Source organism: Oratosquilla oratoria, unplaced genomic scaffold (genome assembly GCF_046742065.1).
Source record: "Oratosquilla oratoria isolate Oo_2021 unplaced genomic scaffold, ASM4674206v1 SCAFFOLD278, whole genome shotgun sequence".
NCBI lineage: Eukaryota > Metazoa > Arthropoda > Malacostraca > Stomatopoda > Squillidae > Oratosquilla > Oratosquilla oratoria.
Window position 1 is genome coordinate 1567 of NW_027467629.1, and position 18866 is coordinate 20432.

Consider the following 18866-nt stretch of genomic DNA (forward strand, 5'->3'; position numbering starts at 1 on the left):
TGTGTCCCAAACCATCTCAATCCTCTTTTGTCATCAATCCTATCCCACAACTCCCTTTCCACCCCTCAGTCTCCTCCTCACTTCATTTCTCACTCTTATCACAGCCTCAGAACCCCATATCATACTTCTCAGGCACCTCATCTCAAACACAATTCAGGGGACACCTCACTTCCTTTCATTGTGGGTCCAGACACAAATTTTTCTGAGAGTGCTTAGAGTGTAATAAGTCAAGTAGAGCTTTGGTTTTGTGTTTATTGCTTGGGGGCATGGCAAATGTTTGTTCAAAAAAGGGAGATAAAATTTGTCTATATGCAACTACAGGCCAGTTCAGTTTGACATCAGTTATAGGTACAAATATGCTTGAATATCAATAATAGTTAATAGACTCAGAGCAAACATATTGAGAGAGAAATTTGATAATCAATGACACACAAGCATGATTTTCTCCAAGGTGTAAGTCACCATGTGTGGACTAATACTTTTATTATCCTTTTACACTAAAGTACATAAGGCATCACAGGATAACAATGAGAGTTATGAAATGTTATTTACCTTGACTTTAGCAAAAATGTTTGACAAGCGTGCTCCCCACCAGAGACTTTTTTTTTTATACTAAATAAAATTCAATAAGGCCATGGGCATAGGGAGGGAAGGTGCTAGAGATGGATTAGAGCTTGTATCAATAACAGAAAAACAGCAGGTCACCATAAACTGGTGTAAAAATTCAGGTGGGGGAGTGTTTCTATGTGAGGTCCCCCCAGGACTCAGTTTTGGGTCTCTTCATTGTTCTTAGTGTATTTTCAACCTCTGAGGGAAAGCAAATAAGATTGTAAAGGGACTGATTTGCATGATTCTTTTGATTTCAAAAGTACATCTCTCATTAAACAAGCTATATAAATCATTAGTTTGGTCCCACATTTGGGAATAATTACTGTCTCCATCATGGTCACCGAATCTCATTAAAGACATTGGATAGATTGGAAAAAGTGCAACGACGAGCCACAAAATTGATTCCAGAATATTAAAAAATAACATTCATTGAAAAATTGACTAAAACATATGAATCTCTTTTCCCTTAAAAAAGTTGTATTTAGACTTTTAGTATTCTAAAGGGAATTGACATCAAAAGTGACAAAATTTTTCACATTGAATGAGGAGTCCAACAAGAAATAATGGTTCTCAAACCTGTCAGGAAATAGATTTAAATTTGGAAGTGAGTAGAAAGAACTTCACCAACCTGTGTAGTTAATGAATGTGAACAACTTCTTGCAGATGCAGATGCAATGTAGTTCAGTTTTGAAAGCTTTAAGATTTTGTTTAGTGTTAAGCCACCTAAGATGCTGTAATTTACCTGACCATTTTAATTTATATTATTTGTTTATTTGTTTTGTTATTATTTTGTTTTGTTTATTATTTGCTTGATTATTCAATTTATTATTATTTATCTGTCCAATTTATTTTATATATTTACTATATACATGTTTGTTTATTATTTATTTATTAATCATTTATATTATAATTTTTATTTATCTTATTTTATTTATTATTTATGTTTTTTTTCCCCATCTGACATAATGTTATGAACCAAAAGGTTCTCACTGTTTGGCATGCTCCTCCCTTTGTGATTATGATCCTTTGAAATTATGTACATAAAAGACTTGGACAATGGGTATTAACAGTGATGGTTAGTAAGTTTGTGGACAACAACTAAAATAGGGATGTCAAATTAATGTCAGGAGAAGGCACTGAGATTCTGCCATTATTGCAATTCTATTTCAATAATTCCTCCCATCTAACTCACCTTGTATGCTTGCTCTCCACCCTCTTTACTTCTATTGGCCTTTCTTTATATATATACTTCCCCATTTCTTCTTTGTTGCAACTATTTCCTCAAATCTTTTTTGCCACTGCAGTCCTCACTGTCTCTCCTGTTCCCTCTCATCCTTTTCATCCCACACATAATTTTTGTGCCAATTCAGCACTTCCTCCTTTGGAAAATTACCCACTTTTCTTCATCTGCTCTTGTTTTGCCTTTGTCTTTTAATTCACTCTTACTTTGTTTTCCAGAAAAGAAACAGACCAAGGAGGCTCAATGTGTTTTATCCCTGTCCAGCTTGTAGAAAAACGTAGAAAATCGCCTTGCACAATGAATTTAGTAAAGTAAAGGGGCTTAAGATAATTATATGTGGAATCCTATGTACTTTAAACTTGTAGGATATGGATGGTTGTGAACTGAATCCATATGATTTTATTTTCTTAAGTTCTGTTATCAGATATAAATGTGTTAAACATTAAGATAATCTGTTTTATGTGCAGCTACAATTATCAACTTTTTCATTGAGGAAAAAAGGAATGGCTGCATGCTAATAAAAATATGGCACATGGAAGACTGAGAATGAGATGGATAGGAGTGAAGGGGTCTTGGGTGCAAAGGGGAATGTTTGTTGAGCAAAGAAGGGAGAGAGTAACAGGATCATCTTTAACTGTATTTCTTACACTTTTTCATTTATGGAGAGTTGAGAACCAGTAACTGCTCTCCTTACCACTTTGAGCTGGTGACATAGAACAGTAACTATATTTGGGTTGGTTATACCTGGACCTAGGAAAGAGAGCTGTTTGGCAAGGATGCTTCCCCCCCAACAAAAAAAAATAATATGGAAGTTGGAAAAAATGTAAGGAGGACTTGAAAATGAATGGGTAAAACGATTTACAATGCAATGATAGGTACATGTGAACTGAAGGGAGAGAGGTGGAACTGGTGGGGTTCTCATGGGATTGGGACTGGCAACTAATATTTTTTTATTTGCATATCAATAATATTGGAATGGAATAAGTTACAAGATAGAGTAAAAATCTGAAAGGGTGTTGTGAACCAAATGAACAAATGAGGGTTTGTTAATATTGGGTGATGAAAGGACAACAAGGAGGTTCCATGGCAAAATATTAAAGAAAGACAGATTAACTAAAAGAGGTTAGGAAGCAGTAGCTTTCCAACATCTATGTATCAAGTTTGTGGGAATCAGTTAGAACAGTAAGTCTTAACATTTTTCAGCCCCTGATACCCCCAGAAAGCTAAACTCCCAGGTCAACCTGATATACCTCTCACAATATTAAGCCTATTGACTCCTGAAGTTTTAAACTTTTAATTTACTGTAAACAAGAGAAACCAGGACAGCAATGAACAAAACAACCTGATTATCTAGACTCTCATTTTTATTTAATATTAAATATTTTCCAGGATGCCTTTTTTTCAAGTACCCCAAAGGAAATCTGGTTTCAATGCTTCCCTAGGGGTATTGAGGCATTACTTTAAGAAGCACCTGAGTTAGAATAAGAAATAATTCAGGCCAACAACACAAATTTTAGGAATAGTATTTGAGAAGTGGGAGAAAGAGATGAGGCTCCATAAGCAGAGCTCTAACCCCTTTTTTTACCCTACAGGTTTTAGGTTAGAATACATTTGCTTCATGTCTTGGGCCTCCCATACCGTCTTTGCATTTTGCTTTCACCCCCTTTTTCTCTATACCTTCTCAGAATGATTCCTTCCTCATTTCTTATTTCCCCAGCTATTTTTTCATATGCTTTCTTTCCTGCCCACCACTGCATTTCACTTCAACCTCTTCATTTCTACCCATTTACTACATTTCCCTTTGTTCCTTCAACTCACACAAACCACATCCTCTCTTGAAACTTAGTCCCATTCTTCCTATACTTCCGCACTTCTTCAATTTTGACTGGTATGCTTTCTCTTTCTCCTTTTCATTCAACTTACAGGGAGCTCCAAAAAAGATGTAACTAGTTTGACTTGGTCTTTATTCAGATAGACTTTGAATAACAAGCTTAATATGCTAGATATCATAAAGTCAATAAGGTTGGATTATGTTCTTGAAAGTTCAAAACAAACTTCTGGTAGTCCACATGCTCAAGTATGGAGCCCTCATTTCTGTTGAAAACATGCTTTCATGGTGGACGCAGAAATTCTGGCCATCCTCTTTTTCCATGTTTCAGTGGAAACTTCCAGCTTACATAAGCTGCCACATTCTGCTCTTTAGATCAGGCCTGTTTGTTTGGAGGTACTGTTGGCATAGACCTTCCCCTTTGCTACTACCCCAAGACACCAGAAATTTCCAAGTGGATTTAAGTCAGGGGCTAGTGGGGGGCCCACTCATGATCTGTGTTGAGTGCTGATGAGACGATTCCTGGGAAGAGTCCCCCAAGATGATCCAATGATGCGTGGGACTGTATGAGGTTCTTGCACCATCCTGCATGAATCCAAGCAAGCCCTTAACCCCTTCCATACGGTGCTGCAACACTTAGGCACGGGCATGAGGAGCACGTGGAATACGCGAGGCTGCCATATCGGCCGTCATTAATTATATTTATTGTAGTTGCCCCTATGTAATGACATACTCTCTAAACTGTCTTCAATCACATTTTCTATGGTTATCAAGATTCACAGGGTGGTAAGTAGAGAACGATCGATATAGAGCCGGTAGGTTGACTATATTTTATGATGTGAGTAATATTGCGTACACACCGACTCGTAGGTTCTGACAGCTAAATGCTGCCCGCGAGATTTTGAACAGTACTGAAGAGTTTAACTGTCCTTGGGGTTAGCTTCTGATGTCAGGTCACCGATGAAACTGATCAAGAATGGCGATGTATAACATTCACTGTTGATGGTAACGGTGTGCCCCATTTATCCTCGAAAACAGTAAGGTCCCAAGGCAGACCATAGCTTTGCATTGAACGCCACAAATGCAGTGGACCTTCGGACCTTTGAGGCGCTTCCTCACTGATTTCTTCATGGCTTCCCTTGCTCCCCAAAACCACATTGTTGTGGTTATTCAACAGCTCCATTAAGATGACAGTGTGCTTCATCAACTAAACCAATTGTATTGAGCCAGTTGGGAGTTTTGGCTCGAACTTTTTTCATTTTCAGGTGCCAGATCGCACATCTTCGATTCTCTTCATTTTTGTCCTGTTGCTGCCAAGCAACATGGTGAGTGTTGAATAATTCTAAATTGGAACAGCTTCAGGTCCTTCCTCATTAACTCTCAAAAGTGTAGTTGGAGAGAGAGCCAGCTCTTTGAGCGCGGATTCGGTAAGATTTTCTTCGGACTGCATAACCACTGACTCACGGACTTGCTCCCTCTTCTCAGAAGTGATGATCAGTTGCCGGCCACTTCTTCCCTTGTGGACGTGATCCAGGGGTTTTCCCCTTTCTCCTTTTCAAAATGCTGCGTAACAAATCCTCTGTATTTTCAAATTTGTAAGTGTTGTAAGCTCTAGACTTAGATTTGTGACCCTGGTGTGTAAATGTGTTGAATCCGATGGCGGACCACTTCTGCAGGTGACTTGGTTTCATACCAGAGGTTGGACGATTTTTTTTTTTCAACTTCTGCTCTGAGCGTGTACTCTTTGACATACAATCTGGAATAACCAAGAAAAACAAAGACCATGTTAACAAATCCAAATCCTAGTTGAACTATGTAACCTGAAAAGGAAAAATCCGTGCATGCCCCAACAGATTTAGTTATAGCCACTCAAAGTAGTTTACAATCCTTTTTTGGAGCTCCCTGTATCACTCAGTCACCTCTACCTCCCTCAGTTTTCTTATTCTGCTCCATTTTAAATCTATAGAATAGGCTCCTTCCACATATATAATGTAATTTTTGTATGCACTTATTTTAGATGGATGCTATGAAGGAAGGGAACCTGTACTCAAGCATGCTGATTGGAATATGAGGAGGTCACAAGAATCTTTAAACCACCTGGGATGGAGTAAGGAAACTTTATTCTTCAAGGGACTTATCTTGTATAATATTTGTGATTGTATATTGTTGGTGGAGCATGAAAATAGCTGTGGACACAATAATATTTTAATATATTTTTTAGGGCAGAGTTGGTAGTTTCAACCTATGCTAGAATTTTGATATTCCAGGTAACTTTTGAATGAGTAATATATTAATCAATTAATTTTTGCCTTGAGGTTTTTCATTTGATGGAAAACTCAACAGCCCCACAGTGGCTGGAAACAGTCCTCAGGTCCTCCCACAGATCTCTCTGAAAAGAAACGTTGGACTGTTTTCCTGTCATGTTTCCTGTTGACACTGGCTGAAAGTAGTAGAAGGACAGGAGCAGCTTTTGGTTGTTACTTTTTCATGTAAGAAAGAGTTGTAAGAAAATACAGATGGAAGTTGGATAGAGATCTTGGGCCTAGTCAAGAGTCTAAATGTGAGCCCCCTCAAAAGTACCCCTTGATTGGGAGGTGAAGGGAAAAAAAATTTGAATGGAGTTTTGAAATATCATACTTGAGAGTTTCCAATTTATAGGAGCTATATCACCTTCTGGGCTATTCCAAGTGGTTTTTATACTTCTATATAGAAATTTTATTTGAAATTTTTTGAGAGATTGAGAAGAGAAATTTGGTGGAAAGCTGTTTAAGAGCAGTCTTAAATTTTATTTATGAGCATAAGTAAGAGCCTGTGTTTAGAATTGGGAATTGAGAAAGTGGTCTAAGGAAAAAAGGTGGGGCTGCATCAGGACTGTTTCATCGTTGCCATGGCTGTTCAATGTGTACAATGTGCCAGTCCCCTGCCTATAAACAATGGTGGCAAGTTGTAATAGGCATGGGGACTGGAGATGGTTAAAGAAATGTGTGAGGTGGGCCAGTTGTTTGCTGACAAACACTGCACTTGTGGCAGGGTTAGAGGGGCGGGATTAAGGGAGTTAGTGATGGAGTTAGGGAAGTTATATGATAGGAGAAAGTTGAAGATAAATGTGGGTAAAAATAACGGTGATGAGATGTACAAGAGGAGAACTGGATGACAGTTTGGAAGTAAGTCTACCTAAAAGGAGAAGAGGCTGGAGGAAGTGAGATAGTTTTAGGTATTTGGGGTTTGTATGTGGTGAGTGGAGGAGGAGGTAAACTGTAGATTGAGAGAAGCAAATAAATGCTTTTGGGGAATTAAAAGTGTCACTAGAAATAGGTATCTACGGAATGAATGTAAAAAGTAATGTTGTATAAAGGGGTGAATTGTGTCTGACAACAATGTTATGGAGTAGAGACCTGGAATTTTAATAGAGGTGGAGAGAAGTTTACAATGTTATTTTGAGATGAAATGTCCTGAGAAGTAATGGTAGGATTTACCAAGGTTGGATAGTATGAGAAATAAGGAGGGAGAATGGGGTGGGAAAAGAAGATGGCAGGTTAGGGCTGATGAAAGATTAATGGGATGGTTTTGAACACATGGAAAGAATGAGTGAAGAAAGATTTAGTAAAAGGGTGTGGAAGAGCAGATGTGGATGGCGGCGTGAACTTTAGGGGGATGACTGAAGTTTGAGATGGATTTTGATGGGAGAGAAAGGGACTTTGAGCAAGCAGGAATGTCTGTTGAGCAAGGAAGGGAGAGGGGCAGGATATAAGGGGTGAGGTGGAGAATGGCTGTGTATAGATGATTAATTTTTGATGCAAGGAAAAGGGAGTAGGCAGGGGATATCGGGGGGGAGTAGGGAGTGATTGTGTGTGAAATGATATTGTGATGCAGTCTGAAGGGATTCTCCTTGTCGTCTCCTTATTTTCCACATGAGGGAATGGATGAAGAATGGAGAGTGGAGGGGTAGTCACCAATTAAGGTGAACCAGCCTCAAATGTGGATGCAATGTCTTGCTTGCATTGCTTCTGACCCAGGGCAGTGGGCGGCAGGATACCACAGGGATGACCCTTCATCTCAACGAGGAGCCTAAAATGAGAGGGAGGAAAGGAGTGGTGGTGGAGGGGAGTGGAAAGGGTGGTAATGGGCTATGTCCGCCCCCCTCCCCCCCTTTTTGAACTCTCCCCCCCCCCCCCCCTCCCCCCCCCCCCCCCCCCCCCCCCCCCCCCCCCCCCCCCCCGGTACACTTCCCTTGTAAAAAGGGAAAAAGCCCTTGCTATATAGATAGAAATACTATTTCTTCTTCATCCTTTAGGCATTTAGTCCTAACAACTTGTTCTTTATAACCTTATGAAGCCCTCCCATCCTTAATCAAGAGATATTCTTCTGTGAATTGTAGTCCACTCCCATTTAGCAACTGGGACCATAAGATATCAGCATACACTGCATTCTCTTTGCGCTCTTCACCATTTTAGTCTCTCCTTATATTACTTATCTGACAGGTTGAGAATCAGTTTGGTTATTGTCAGTAGTATCCCTCAGTGGGCACTATACCACTGATGCATAGTCTTTTATTTTTCACTGTCAGAGAGGACCATATTTCAGTGATAGAAGGATTAGGGTTACTATGAGTTTTTTCATCATTTTTTCATCCATGTAGTGGAAAAGTCACCTTAATTGTTTTCAACAGTCCATGTCTCCTTCACATTCTTACTGATGTCTGTTGAGTGACAGCTTGTCTTTTATTAATATTCTTAGATTTACCTAGTTGTATTTACCTAGTTGTAATATACGAGAAGGGAGCTATGCTTGTGGTGACCAGTCTTTGTATCTCTCCGTATCAAGTTTTATCTTAAAATCTTGGATAGTGTTTGCACACACTGTTTCGTTGTCTAATTTGTTCCATGTATTTATCGCTCTGTGCGGGAAGCTGTTCCTTTTCAAGTTTTTTCTTTAACTGTCCTTTTTCAGTTTTTTCTGTGTCCTCTCATTTTACCGTTGTCCCACACTAACAAGTCATTCCTGTCTAAAACTTCCATTCTTTTCATTATTCTGTAGATAGTCAGCAAATCTCTTTCTCTTCTCTGTTCCAAAGTGGGTAGATTCAATTTGGACATTCTTTACTCGTATGTTAGTTCGGCGAGAGTTGGTGCTAGTTTGGTTGTCGCTCTTTGTATTCTTTCTAGTTTCTTAATATTCTTTTTGGTACTGGGTGTCCGAAGTGATGCTGCGTACTCAATTTTTGGTCTCATTAGTGTAGTTAGTATTTTCTTTATCATTTCTTCATCCAAATAAGCAAATGCCACTTTGATTGACCTCAATAAATTGTAGGTTTCTCCGAATATATTCTATTTATATGCTTATCTGGTTTCATGTCCTTCCCAATCATCACTCCAAGATCTTTTTCCGAGTTTGCTTTCTTTATTTTTTCTTCCCCAACTTTGTAATCTTTTGATATTCTGTTTTTACTCTTTCAAATTCCATTATACTGCATTCCTTTATATTAAATTTTACTTCCCATTTTTGAGTCCAATTCCAGATTGTGTCCTCTTCCGTTTTTACCTTTAGTAATTTTGCGTCATCTGCAAAGAAATTCATATAGCACTCCACACCTTCATTCATGTCATTAATGTATACGGCAAACATGATCGGGGCCAGTACTGATCCTTGCAGGACACCACTCTTTACTTCTTCTCAGTGGGAGAATTTTTCTCTAATTACAACTCTCATTTTCCTCCCAATCAGGAAGTCTTTCATCCATTCCAATAAATTTCCTCTGATGTATCTTCTTTATAAGTTTCCTATGTGGTACCTTATCGAATGCCTTTTGCAGGTCCAGAAAAGCACAGTCTGCCCACCCATCTCTTTCTTGTATTATGTCTATTAATCTTGAGTAGAAGCAGATCAAATTTATTGTACATGATCTCCCTTGTCTGAATTCAAATTGATTTGGATTCAGTACAGATTTTTCTTCCAGGTACTTAACCCATCTGTTTTTGACAACTCTTTCACAAATATTTGCTATTGTGCTTGTTAGTGAGACAGGTCTGTAGTTAGATGGATCTTCCTTATTACCTCCCTTATAAATTGGTACAATCTTTGCCTTCTTCCAGTCCAATGGCACTTTTCCTTCTTTAAGTGAGAATTTAATTATATCATATATTTTGTCAGTTAATTCTTCCATACATTCCTTCAGTATCCAGTTTGCAATACCGTCTGGGCCATGTGATTTTCTTACATCAAGGGTTTTTATTTGGTCACTGATTTCTTTTTGTGTTACGTTTATTTCTTTCATTGCTGGCAGGGTTCCCACGGTCCTTGAAACTTCTGGAAAGTCCTGGAAAAAAAAGTGATCCTGGAAAGTCATGGAAAAGTCCTAAAATTCTGCCAAAAATCAAGTGGTCCTGGAATTAGGACTACCAGCTAAAACAGTAATTGAAAGTCCTTGAATTCAGTGTTGCATGGATGTTGGTTGTGCTCAAAGCTGCCTGTGAGGACCCACTCTCCATCGTAAAGCTACAATTCTTCATCTCTGTAGCTAAACAACTCCACCCATTCCTTCAGAGGTTTCAAACAGATGCACTCATGGCACCGTTCTTGGGACAGAAGCGAAAGGAAGTGGTTGTTGCGATCATTGGACGTTTCATCAAAAAAGAAGTTCTGGACAAAGCAGACACCATGCAGAAACTGGCCAACCTGGACCCCAAGGACCAGAAGAACCAGATGCTGCCAAAACTTGGAGATCTGGGATTTGCTGCTCGAGAGTCTGTGAAGAAAGCTGAGAAGAAACTGGTCAGTGATTTGAAGGTCCTGGCATTCAAGAATGAGTGTGTTGACAAGAGTCCCTTGAAACTGTCCCTGGTTCGATATCTCTCTGCACTGGCTCCAGATAAACTAGTTGCTCCTTCTACAGATGCGGCGACGAAGTTCCAGAAAATCCTCCAGATGCTTCTGAATGCCAACAGGCTGTCCGTGCGATGTGCTCCTTGCTCAGTACAAGGCGTTTGGTAGTGAGATGAGGCAGGAACATGCATCAGATTTCAAGAACTTCACCCCAGATAGTGAGAGGCTGGACATATTTCTGGGCCAGTACTTTAAAGACCACAAGTACAGCAAGCTCTGGTCTGTTTTCAAGATGCTTCTCACAGTCTCCCATGGTCAGGCATCAGTAGGAAGGGGTTTATTCTGTGAACAAGGACCTCCTGGTTCAGAACATGCAGGAGAAGACTATTGTAACTCTTCGTACAGTCTATGACAGTACCCAAGCCACGGGCCAGCACTTCACTGAGTTACCCTTCAATCCCAGACTGGAAAGGCATGTCAGGGCATCGAGGATGAGATACCAACAGGATCAGAAGAAGTCACAGACAGATAATGAGAAATCCTCAAAGAGAAAGGCACTACAAGAGGATATCCAGTCAGCAGAGAAAAAGAGGAAGCTCTTGATAGATAGTATGGAGTCAATAACCAAGGAAGCAGACCAGCTGGCAAAGAAGGCAGAAACAGAGCATGACTTCACTTTGCTGTCTAAGTCCAATGCTTTCAGACTGAAAGTTTCTGAGAAGGCAGATGAAAATCTCAAACTGGAAAAGAAAACTACAAGACCTCAAGCAGAAACTGAAATCAATGGAGTGACTATTTTCAAGAAAGAGCAAAGAATGAATTATACCTGATACTCTTATATATATATATAAATATATATATATATATATATATATATATATATATATATATATTGTAATCTAACAGAGGAAGACTGCATAGTGTAATAAAGTGGGTGGAATCGGCTGGCTGTAAGGGGTGGAGGAGGCCAGAAAGGTCAGTTTGTATTTGAAAATTGTTTCAGATATTCCGCTCAAAGTCCTGGAAATTTGATGATTTTTATCCTGGAATATCCTGGAAAAGTCCTGGAATTTAGTTTTCAATTTTCTGTGGGAACCCTGTGCTGGGGATAATTCTCTCTCTTTTTCTACACAGTTAGGCGAGTTTTCTGTTGTGAATACTGATTTGAAGTGGTTCATAATTTCAGCCATTTCCATTTCTTCTGTATATTCCTTTTTGTCTTGGTGCAGTTTTTCTATTTCTTGTTTGTGTTTCATTTTTCAATTTACATATTTGTAAAATATTTTGGTTTCTTACTTACAGTTATCTATTATCTTTTTTTCATGGTTTATCTTTTCATATCTTTGTATTTTTACATATTTGTTTCGTAGTTTTATTTATGTTTGCAATTTGCTTGTTTTATTATCTCTTGTCCATTTTTTCCTAGCTTTGTCTCTTTTGTCCTTAGCTTCACTACATCTTTTGTTGTACCAGCTTTTTATGTATGTTTTTTTTAATTTTTTGTTGTACATGTTTATTTACTCCTTCATTATAAATTTCTTTTAGTGTGTTCCATTTTTCTTCTATCCCTGTATCTTCATTTTGGATTTTTTCCCAGTTTGTATTGCGAAAGAATGTTTTTAGTTTCTCAAAGTTTGTTCTGTTATACATTGGTCTTCCTATTCTATGTTTATCATTTTTGCTTTGATCCATTTGTTCTTTCAATTCCATATCTATTAGTACGTGGTCACTTTTTCCTATTGGAGTTTTGTAATAAAAAAATTTCGACAATCTCAGGTTCTGTCGTAAGTATTAAGTCTAATTTTGAAGGTTCTTCATTTCCTCTATATCTAGTATTTTCTTTAATCCACTGGGTCATTGTGTATTCAATGGTCAAGTCAAGGAGGGCAGTGCCCCAGTGTTCCTCTCCCCCCCTTCACTGTCATTTCTTCCCAACATATTTCTTTTGAATTAAAGTCACTCCGTCTTTCAGTATTTCAATTAATTCATCTTTTGCATCTTCGAGTAACTTGGAATGATCCCTTTCTGTCCAGGCTTATGTTTTTGGGGGGACATATACCACTGCAAAATTTTCTTTTCTTCAGTTGTTTGCCTTCGACTTGTATCATAAATGATTCTTCATTATTTTTTCCTTCAGTTATTTTTGTTACATTTAAATCTTTCTTGATCAAAATTAGAACTCCTCTGCCCTGTTTGTTCTTTCTATTCTTTGTCCAACAGTTGTATAAGTCTTGTCCCACAGTGTAAGGAGTTAGGGTATACTTCAATTTAGTTTCCACTATTCCCATTATGTCTGGTTCTTCTAAGACTACATAATTGTTTAATTTGTTCATTCCTGAGATTATTCCATCTATATTAGTATAAGCTATTTTTAGTTTCTTTTCTCCTCTTTTTTTTCAGTTTTCTTTGTTTCCATTTTCCTTATATATCTTTTTCTCAGCCTCATATCTATCATTTGGGAATGGATGCTAAGAGGAGACTGTATGAAGGAGTGATTGTGCCAACAGCACTGTATGGAGCAGAAACATGCAACATAAGAGAGGAAGAGAGAAGGAGTTTGAATGTGTTTGAGATGAGGTGTCTGAGAAGTATGATGGGAATTACTAGGCTAGATAGAGTGAGAAATGAGGAGGTGAGGAGGAGAACAGGGGTGGAAAGGGAGATGGGAGATAGGGTTGATGAAAGAGTATTAGAATGGTTTGGACACATGGAAATAATGAGTGAAGAAAGATTGGTAAAAGAGGTATGGAAGGCAGATGTGGAGGGAGTAAACATGAGGGGATGTCCTAGGATGAGATGGATGGATGGGGTGAAGGGGGCTTTGGGGAACAGGGAAATGTCTGTTGAGGAAGGACGGGAGAGGACAGAAGACAGGGGAGTATGAAGAATGGTTGTATATGGTTGATGTCGTGATGCATGAGGTGGAATGGGTGGGGGGATGGGGGGTGAGGTAGTATGTGTGAGTAAATTTTGACGCGGCCTGAAGGGATTTCTCCGTCTTCTCCTTTTATGCAATGGGGGGATGGAGAGGGGGGTCGCCGACTTAATGAAGCGGCCGTGCTGTGGATGTGCTTCGTCTTGCGACATTGCTTCTGACCCAGGGCAGTGGACAAGGTGCAGGGATGACCCGTTATCCAGGAGGTGCTAAGATGAGAGGGAGGGTGGAGGGGTGTGGAGTGTATTCAGGGATGGAATGGGTGTTAATGGTTGTATGCCTTTTCCTTTTTGGCTACCTCCCTTGTAAGGGGGAAAAAGCCTTGGTATATGTATGTATGATGCATATATAACACTCCAAAAAAACTGTTTTTTTTTCTTTTCAGTTTCTTTTCTCATTCTTTTTGTTCACCTCATTCCTAAGTTCTTTTTCTTTCTCTTTTTCTTCCTCACTCATTTCTTTTTTTTATCCACATATTTTTGTACTGTCCGCTATTTGCTAATCTTACTGTTCTAGATAATATTTCTTCTGCACTTGTTTGCGATCTAAGTTTAACTTTTAGTGGTCTACACTGTTTTTCTTTGGAGTACCTGCCCATTTTATAGGTTTCCTCAATTTCCCGGTCCCAGCCTAACTCATCTGTTTGTAATTCTTTTAGTATTTCTTTGGCAATCTCTTTTTCTTCCTTTTCCCTCTGATATCTAGGTACATCGAGCTTTTCTTTAATACCATAGATTACTATACATCAATGGCGCAGCGGACTGGCTTGTTATACACAGGAACGTGGCACTGGTTGACCTGTTATGAAATTACGTAAGATCATTTCACACGGGAGGGCAAGAATGCACTGTTACTTGGTGCCACGTTTATTTGACGATAGAAAAGAGAGGGGGGTTGCCCCTTTACAAGAGGCATTTTCCTCTTCCCATTAGAGGTGCTGCCATTGAAACTTTGGGGGCAGAAGGGTGATAGGAGGAGATGAAAACTGCAAAACATGGAACGGCACTAGTTACTAACACAGCTACAAGCCAAACGTAAAAATATAAAAAAAATTACAAAGAATCTGAACATAAAATATGAGCAGCTTAAGACTAATTCATTATGAACATACGGATAATGTAATATAACAGATTTTCTCAAACTAAATTTGGCTCAAAAAACTTACTGAGTTGGCCGCGAAAAGAGGGTGTTAGCACCTTGGGTTTCAGACCTAAACTAAAGCCTAGACGTGAGTCGTGACGTCACAAACGGCAACAGGTCTTTACACAGTTTGCTTATTCCTAATTTTAAAGCAAACATTGTACAAATAATGGGATGTTATCTTGCAACACAGCTTGCAGACAACTTACAAAGGTAGAGATTCAAACAGAAGTGGTCTCTGTTCGAAATACACTTAAAATTATAACATTACAGAAAACAAAACTGATACCCTTTCCATGGGGAAACGGGCTTAAGACAAAATATATGTAAAAATGGAGATACACAGCATTATAAAAAGGCCCCGTTACTGCTCGTAACGGCACAACATCTTTTTCTATCCACTGTGTCCCTAACTAGGTTACTTTTCTCTTAATAATCTGAATCACAGTTTCTTTGGTATTATCTTTTACTTGTTGTTCTATTATTTTCTTTAGGGATATTTCTTGACTTTACTGTTAAATTTTCTACTGTTTTTTTTTATTTCCTGTAGGTCATTCTCCTTGATTTTTTGTTCCACCTTTTCAGTTACTTCTTTTATTTGACTTTTAATTTTGCATCTCAAAGCCTTGTTCCTATTATTATCCTCACTTTTTAACCTCTCATTATCACCCTTAAGCTGTTTTAATTCCTTTTTCAACTCGTCTATCTCCCTATTGTTTTCTTCATTAGCTTTTCTTAGGATCGCTTTTAAACTCTAATAATTCATCTACAATGTCATTTATATCTCTATTCCTCATTATATTCCTGTACCTAGGCTCTCTATCCATCTCTATTCCTCTAAGTATGCCATTGTTCTCTTTCAAATCCAGAAAATCTACTTACGTCTAGCCTGTGATACTCTCTTGTATTTTCTATTTTAGTCTTTTTGTAATGGATGTGCTTTCCAAGAAATAGTTCAATGTTTATCTTTTTTAGCTATTGCCTATTCTCAATATTTTCCATTTTTTTAGTATTGAGGCTCCATGCAAATATAGTGTTTAGATTATTGTGCAAAAGCATATATTCCTCCTTATTCTTTACTCATCCTATGGTCTGCATCATCTGTAAACATGGCTATATCACCTTTTATCATGTCATTAACATAGATAAGAAACATTGTAATACTAGCACTGAACCTTGTGGGACTCCTTTATTATTAAAATTAGGTATTGTATAGCCCCCATCTCCCTGTTGCATAACTGCATTCAGTTTTGATTTATGCTGCTTAGGATTCAGAGATCAAATTCTTTCTTTTATTTTTTCAGGTTATGGAGAGGATATTACTGAGGAATTGTTTGACATTCGAAGAAGGTTTGAATATAAGATGCTTCTCTACCTGTATTTTCCTAACCAGAGGTCTAAAAGTCTCATAATACTAAGTATTACCAATTGTCTTGAGAACAGTAGAGCTTGTGTTGAAATTGGAAATGGGGAGAGCAAGTGGATTGAGGTAAAGGTGGGACTGCATCAGGGCTGTGTCATATTGCCATGGCTGTTCATTGTGTACATGGATGGAGTGGCTCAGGAGATGGTTAAAGAAAATGGAGAAAAATGGGAGGTGAGCCAGTTGTTTGCTGACAACTCTGCACTTGTGGCAGGGTCAGAGGGGGTGTTAAGGAAATTAATGACAGTGGTTGGGAAGGTATGCAATAGGAGAAAGTTGAAGGTAAATGTGGGTAAAAGTAAGGTGATGAGATGTACAATGGGAGAGGATGGTAGCGAGTTGGATGTAAGTTTTAAAGGTGAGAGAAGCTGGAGGAAGTGGATACTTTTGAGTACTTGGAATTACATGTGGCAGGAAAAGGAGTAGGGATGGAGGTGAAATGTAGATTGAGAGAAGCAATTAAGTGCCTTGGGGGATTAAAAAGTGTCATGAGAAATATGCATCTAGGAATGGATGCAAAAAGAATATAAGAAGAGGTGATTCTGCCGATAACACTGCACAGGCTGAAAACTTTGAATTTAAGAGAGGGAGAGAGAAGTTTAAATGTGTTTGAGATGAAATGTCTGTGAAAGTTAGGGGTTTATAAGGTTGGGTAGAGTGAGAAATGAGGAGGAGAGAAGGGGTGGAAATGGAGATAGCAGATACGGCTGATGAAAGAGTATTGGGATGGTTTGGACATAAGGAAAGAATGAGTGAAGAAAGATTAGTAAAAGAGGTGTGGAAGGCAGAGGTGGATGGAGTGATTTTGAGTGATTTTGAGGGGACAACTAAGGATGAGATGGATTGATGGGTTGAAAGGGGCTTTGAGCAAGAGGGGGTCTTTTGGGCAAGGAAGGGAAGAGGCAGGAGATAATGATGACTGGAGAATGGCTGTGTATAGATGATACATTTATACATGAAGGGAGGAGGCAGGGTATGAGGGCAGGGGTGGTTGTGTGGATGATATTTTGATGCAGCCTGATGGGATTTCTCACTATTTTCTCTGTTTTCCACACTAGGGATGGAGAGGGGGGTTGCTGATTAAGTAAAGCAGCCTTGTGGATGTACTGTGTCTTGCTGCATTGCTTCTGACCCAGGGCAGTGGGCATAAGATGAGGATGACGCTTCATTTATGAGGATCTAAAGGGAGAGGGAAACAATGGTGGTGGATGGGAGTGGATACATGCCTTTTGACATGACTATTTCCCTTATAAGGAAGAATATATACTTGGATTTCCAAAAAGCATTTGATAGAGTCCTGCATAATTGGCTACTCATTAAAGGGATGGATGGGCAGAAACTGTGCCTTCTTGGATTTGCAGAAAGCATTTGACAAGGTACCACAAAAAAATTAATAAGTAAAATTGAAAAAATAGGAGGAATTCAAGGCAAACTGTTGGAATGGGTGAGGGATTTCTTAACTGGGAGAAAAATAAGAGTGGTACTTAGAGACAAAAATTTGAAATGGGAAGATGTAAAAAGTGGCATCCCCCAAGGCTCTGTTTTTACTCCTACTCCTACTTACTCCGCTGGTCTTCGGGCCACTTAGTGATCCATAACCGCTTTTGAAGCGTCTCGCCATGTCACTGTCCTGTGTCACCTCCTTCCATTCTCTTGGTTCTATTCTACAAATCTGCACATCTTTTTCAATGCATCTCCTCCAGTCTTTTCTAGGTCGACCAAGTGGTCGTCGTCCACGCACTCCACTATTGAGCACTGTCTTTGGCCATCTATCTTCTTTCAACCTTGTGACATGTCCTGCCCATTTCAATCTTTTTAATCTTATTACATTTTTAATATGGGGTTGATATGTTTGTTCTCGAATTTCCCAGGTGTGTCTTATCCTCCATTCTTGCATTTGTTTGTCATACACAGGTCCGTAAATTCTCCGTAAAATCTTATTTTCAAGAATTTCAAACTTCTTCTCCATAGCTTTCGTAAGGGCCCATGTTTCGCAGCCATACAATATGACTGGTCTCACTATTGAGTTGTGCAGTCTCAGTTTTGTTGCTCTTGATCTTGACCTTTTTTTTTAAACAATTCTATTAGGCTGTAGTAACATCGATTATCTGCTCCGATTCTGGCTTCCACTTCCTGTTTCATTCTTCCGTCACTGGTCACCTTTACTCTTGAGTATTTAAAATCTTTAACAACATCTATGTCCATCCCCGTAATCTGTACCCTTTCTGGCAAGTTAGACTCTGTTGCTATCTTTATTATCTTTGTCTCTCATTGATCATGAGTCCAACACTTTCTGCAGCTTCTTTAAAGAGCGACGCCAGGTTTTCAATTTCTGCTTGATTCTCTATCATGATGTCAATGTCGTCAGCATATGCTAATAGTTTGGTTATATCTTCCAATTTTATTCCTTCGTCTCTCCTATTCATACTAACTCTGATTACTTTTTCCATTGCCAGATTAAATAACAGTGGTGAGAGTATGCATCCTTGTTTTAAGCCATATCCTATCTGAAAAGGTGATGTAGTTTTATTCCCACATCTCACTACACTATTTGTGTTTTCATAGCATGCTCTTGTGAATCTGATGTACTTGTGTGGTATTCCTAATTCTTCCATTTTCCATAGAGATGTTCTGCTCTCACTCTGTTATAAGCCTTTTAAAAATCGAACAGGTGTAGTTGTTCCCTATTATATGCCCAATATTTTTCTATAAGTGGTCTTACAACAAAAATTTGATCTTTTGGTGACCTCCCTCTTCTAAAGCCGCATTGGTACTCTCCTACTATACTGCTCCATGTATTCTTCCATTCTGATTATACAATCTCTTGGTGAAAACTTTATATGCAGATGATAGTAGGCTTATTCCTCTG

The 18866-nt window shown here is 38.7% G+C and overlaps 1 protein-coding gene across 1 annotated transcript in view; it reads left to right on the forward strand.

Moving 5' to 3' along the window:
• The first annotated feature begins 15345 nt into the window (after window positions 1-15345).
• Window positions 15346-18866, forward strand: part of LOC143023022 (uncharacterized) — a 42307-nt gene continuing 38786 nt past the window's right edge. The window contains exons 1-2 of the mRNA XM_076181470.1: window positions 15346-15415; window positions 15879-15924. Coding sequence (XP_076037585.1) covers window positions 15346-15415; window positions 15879-15924 — 116 coding nt within the window. The remainder of the gene's footprint in view (window positions 15416-15878; window positions 15925-18866) is intronic.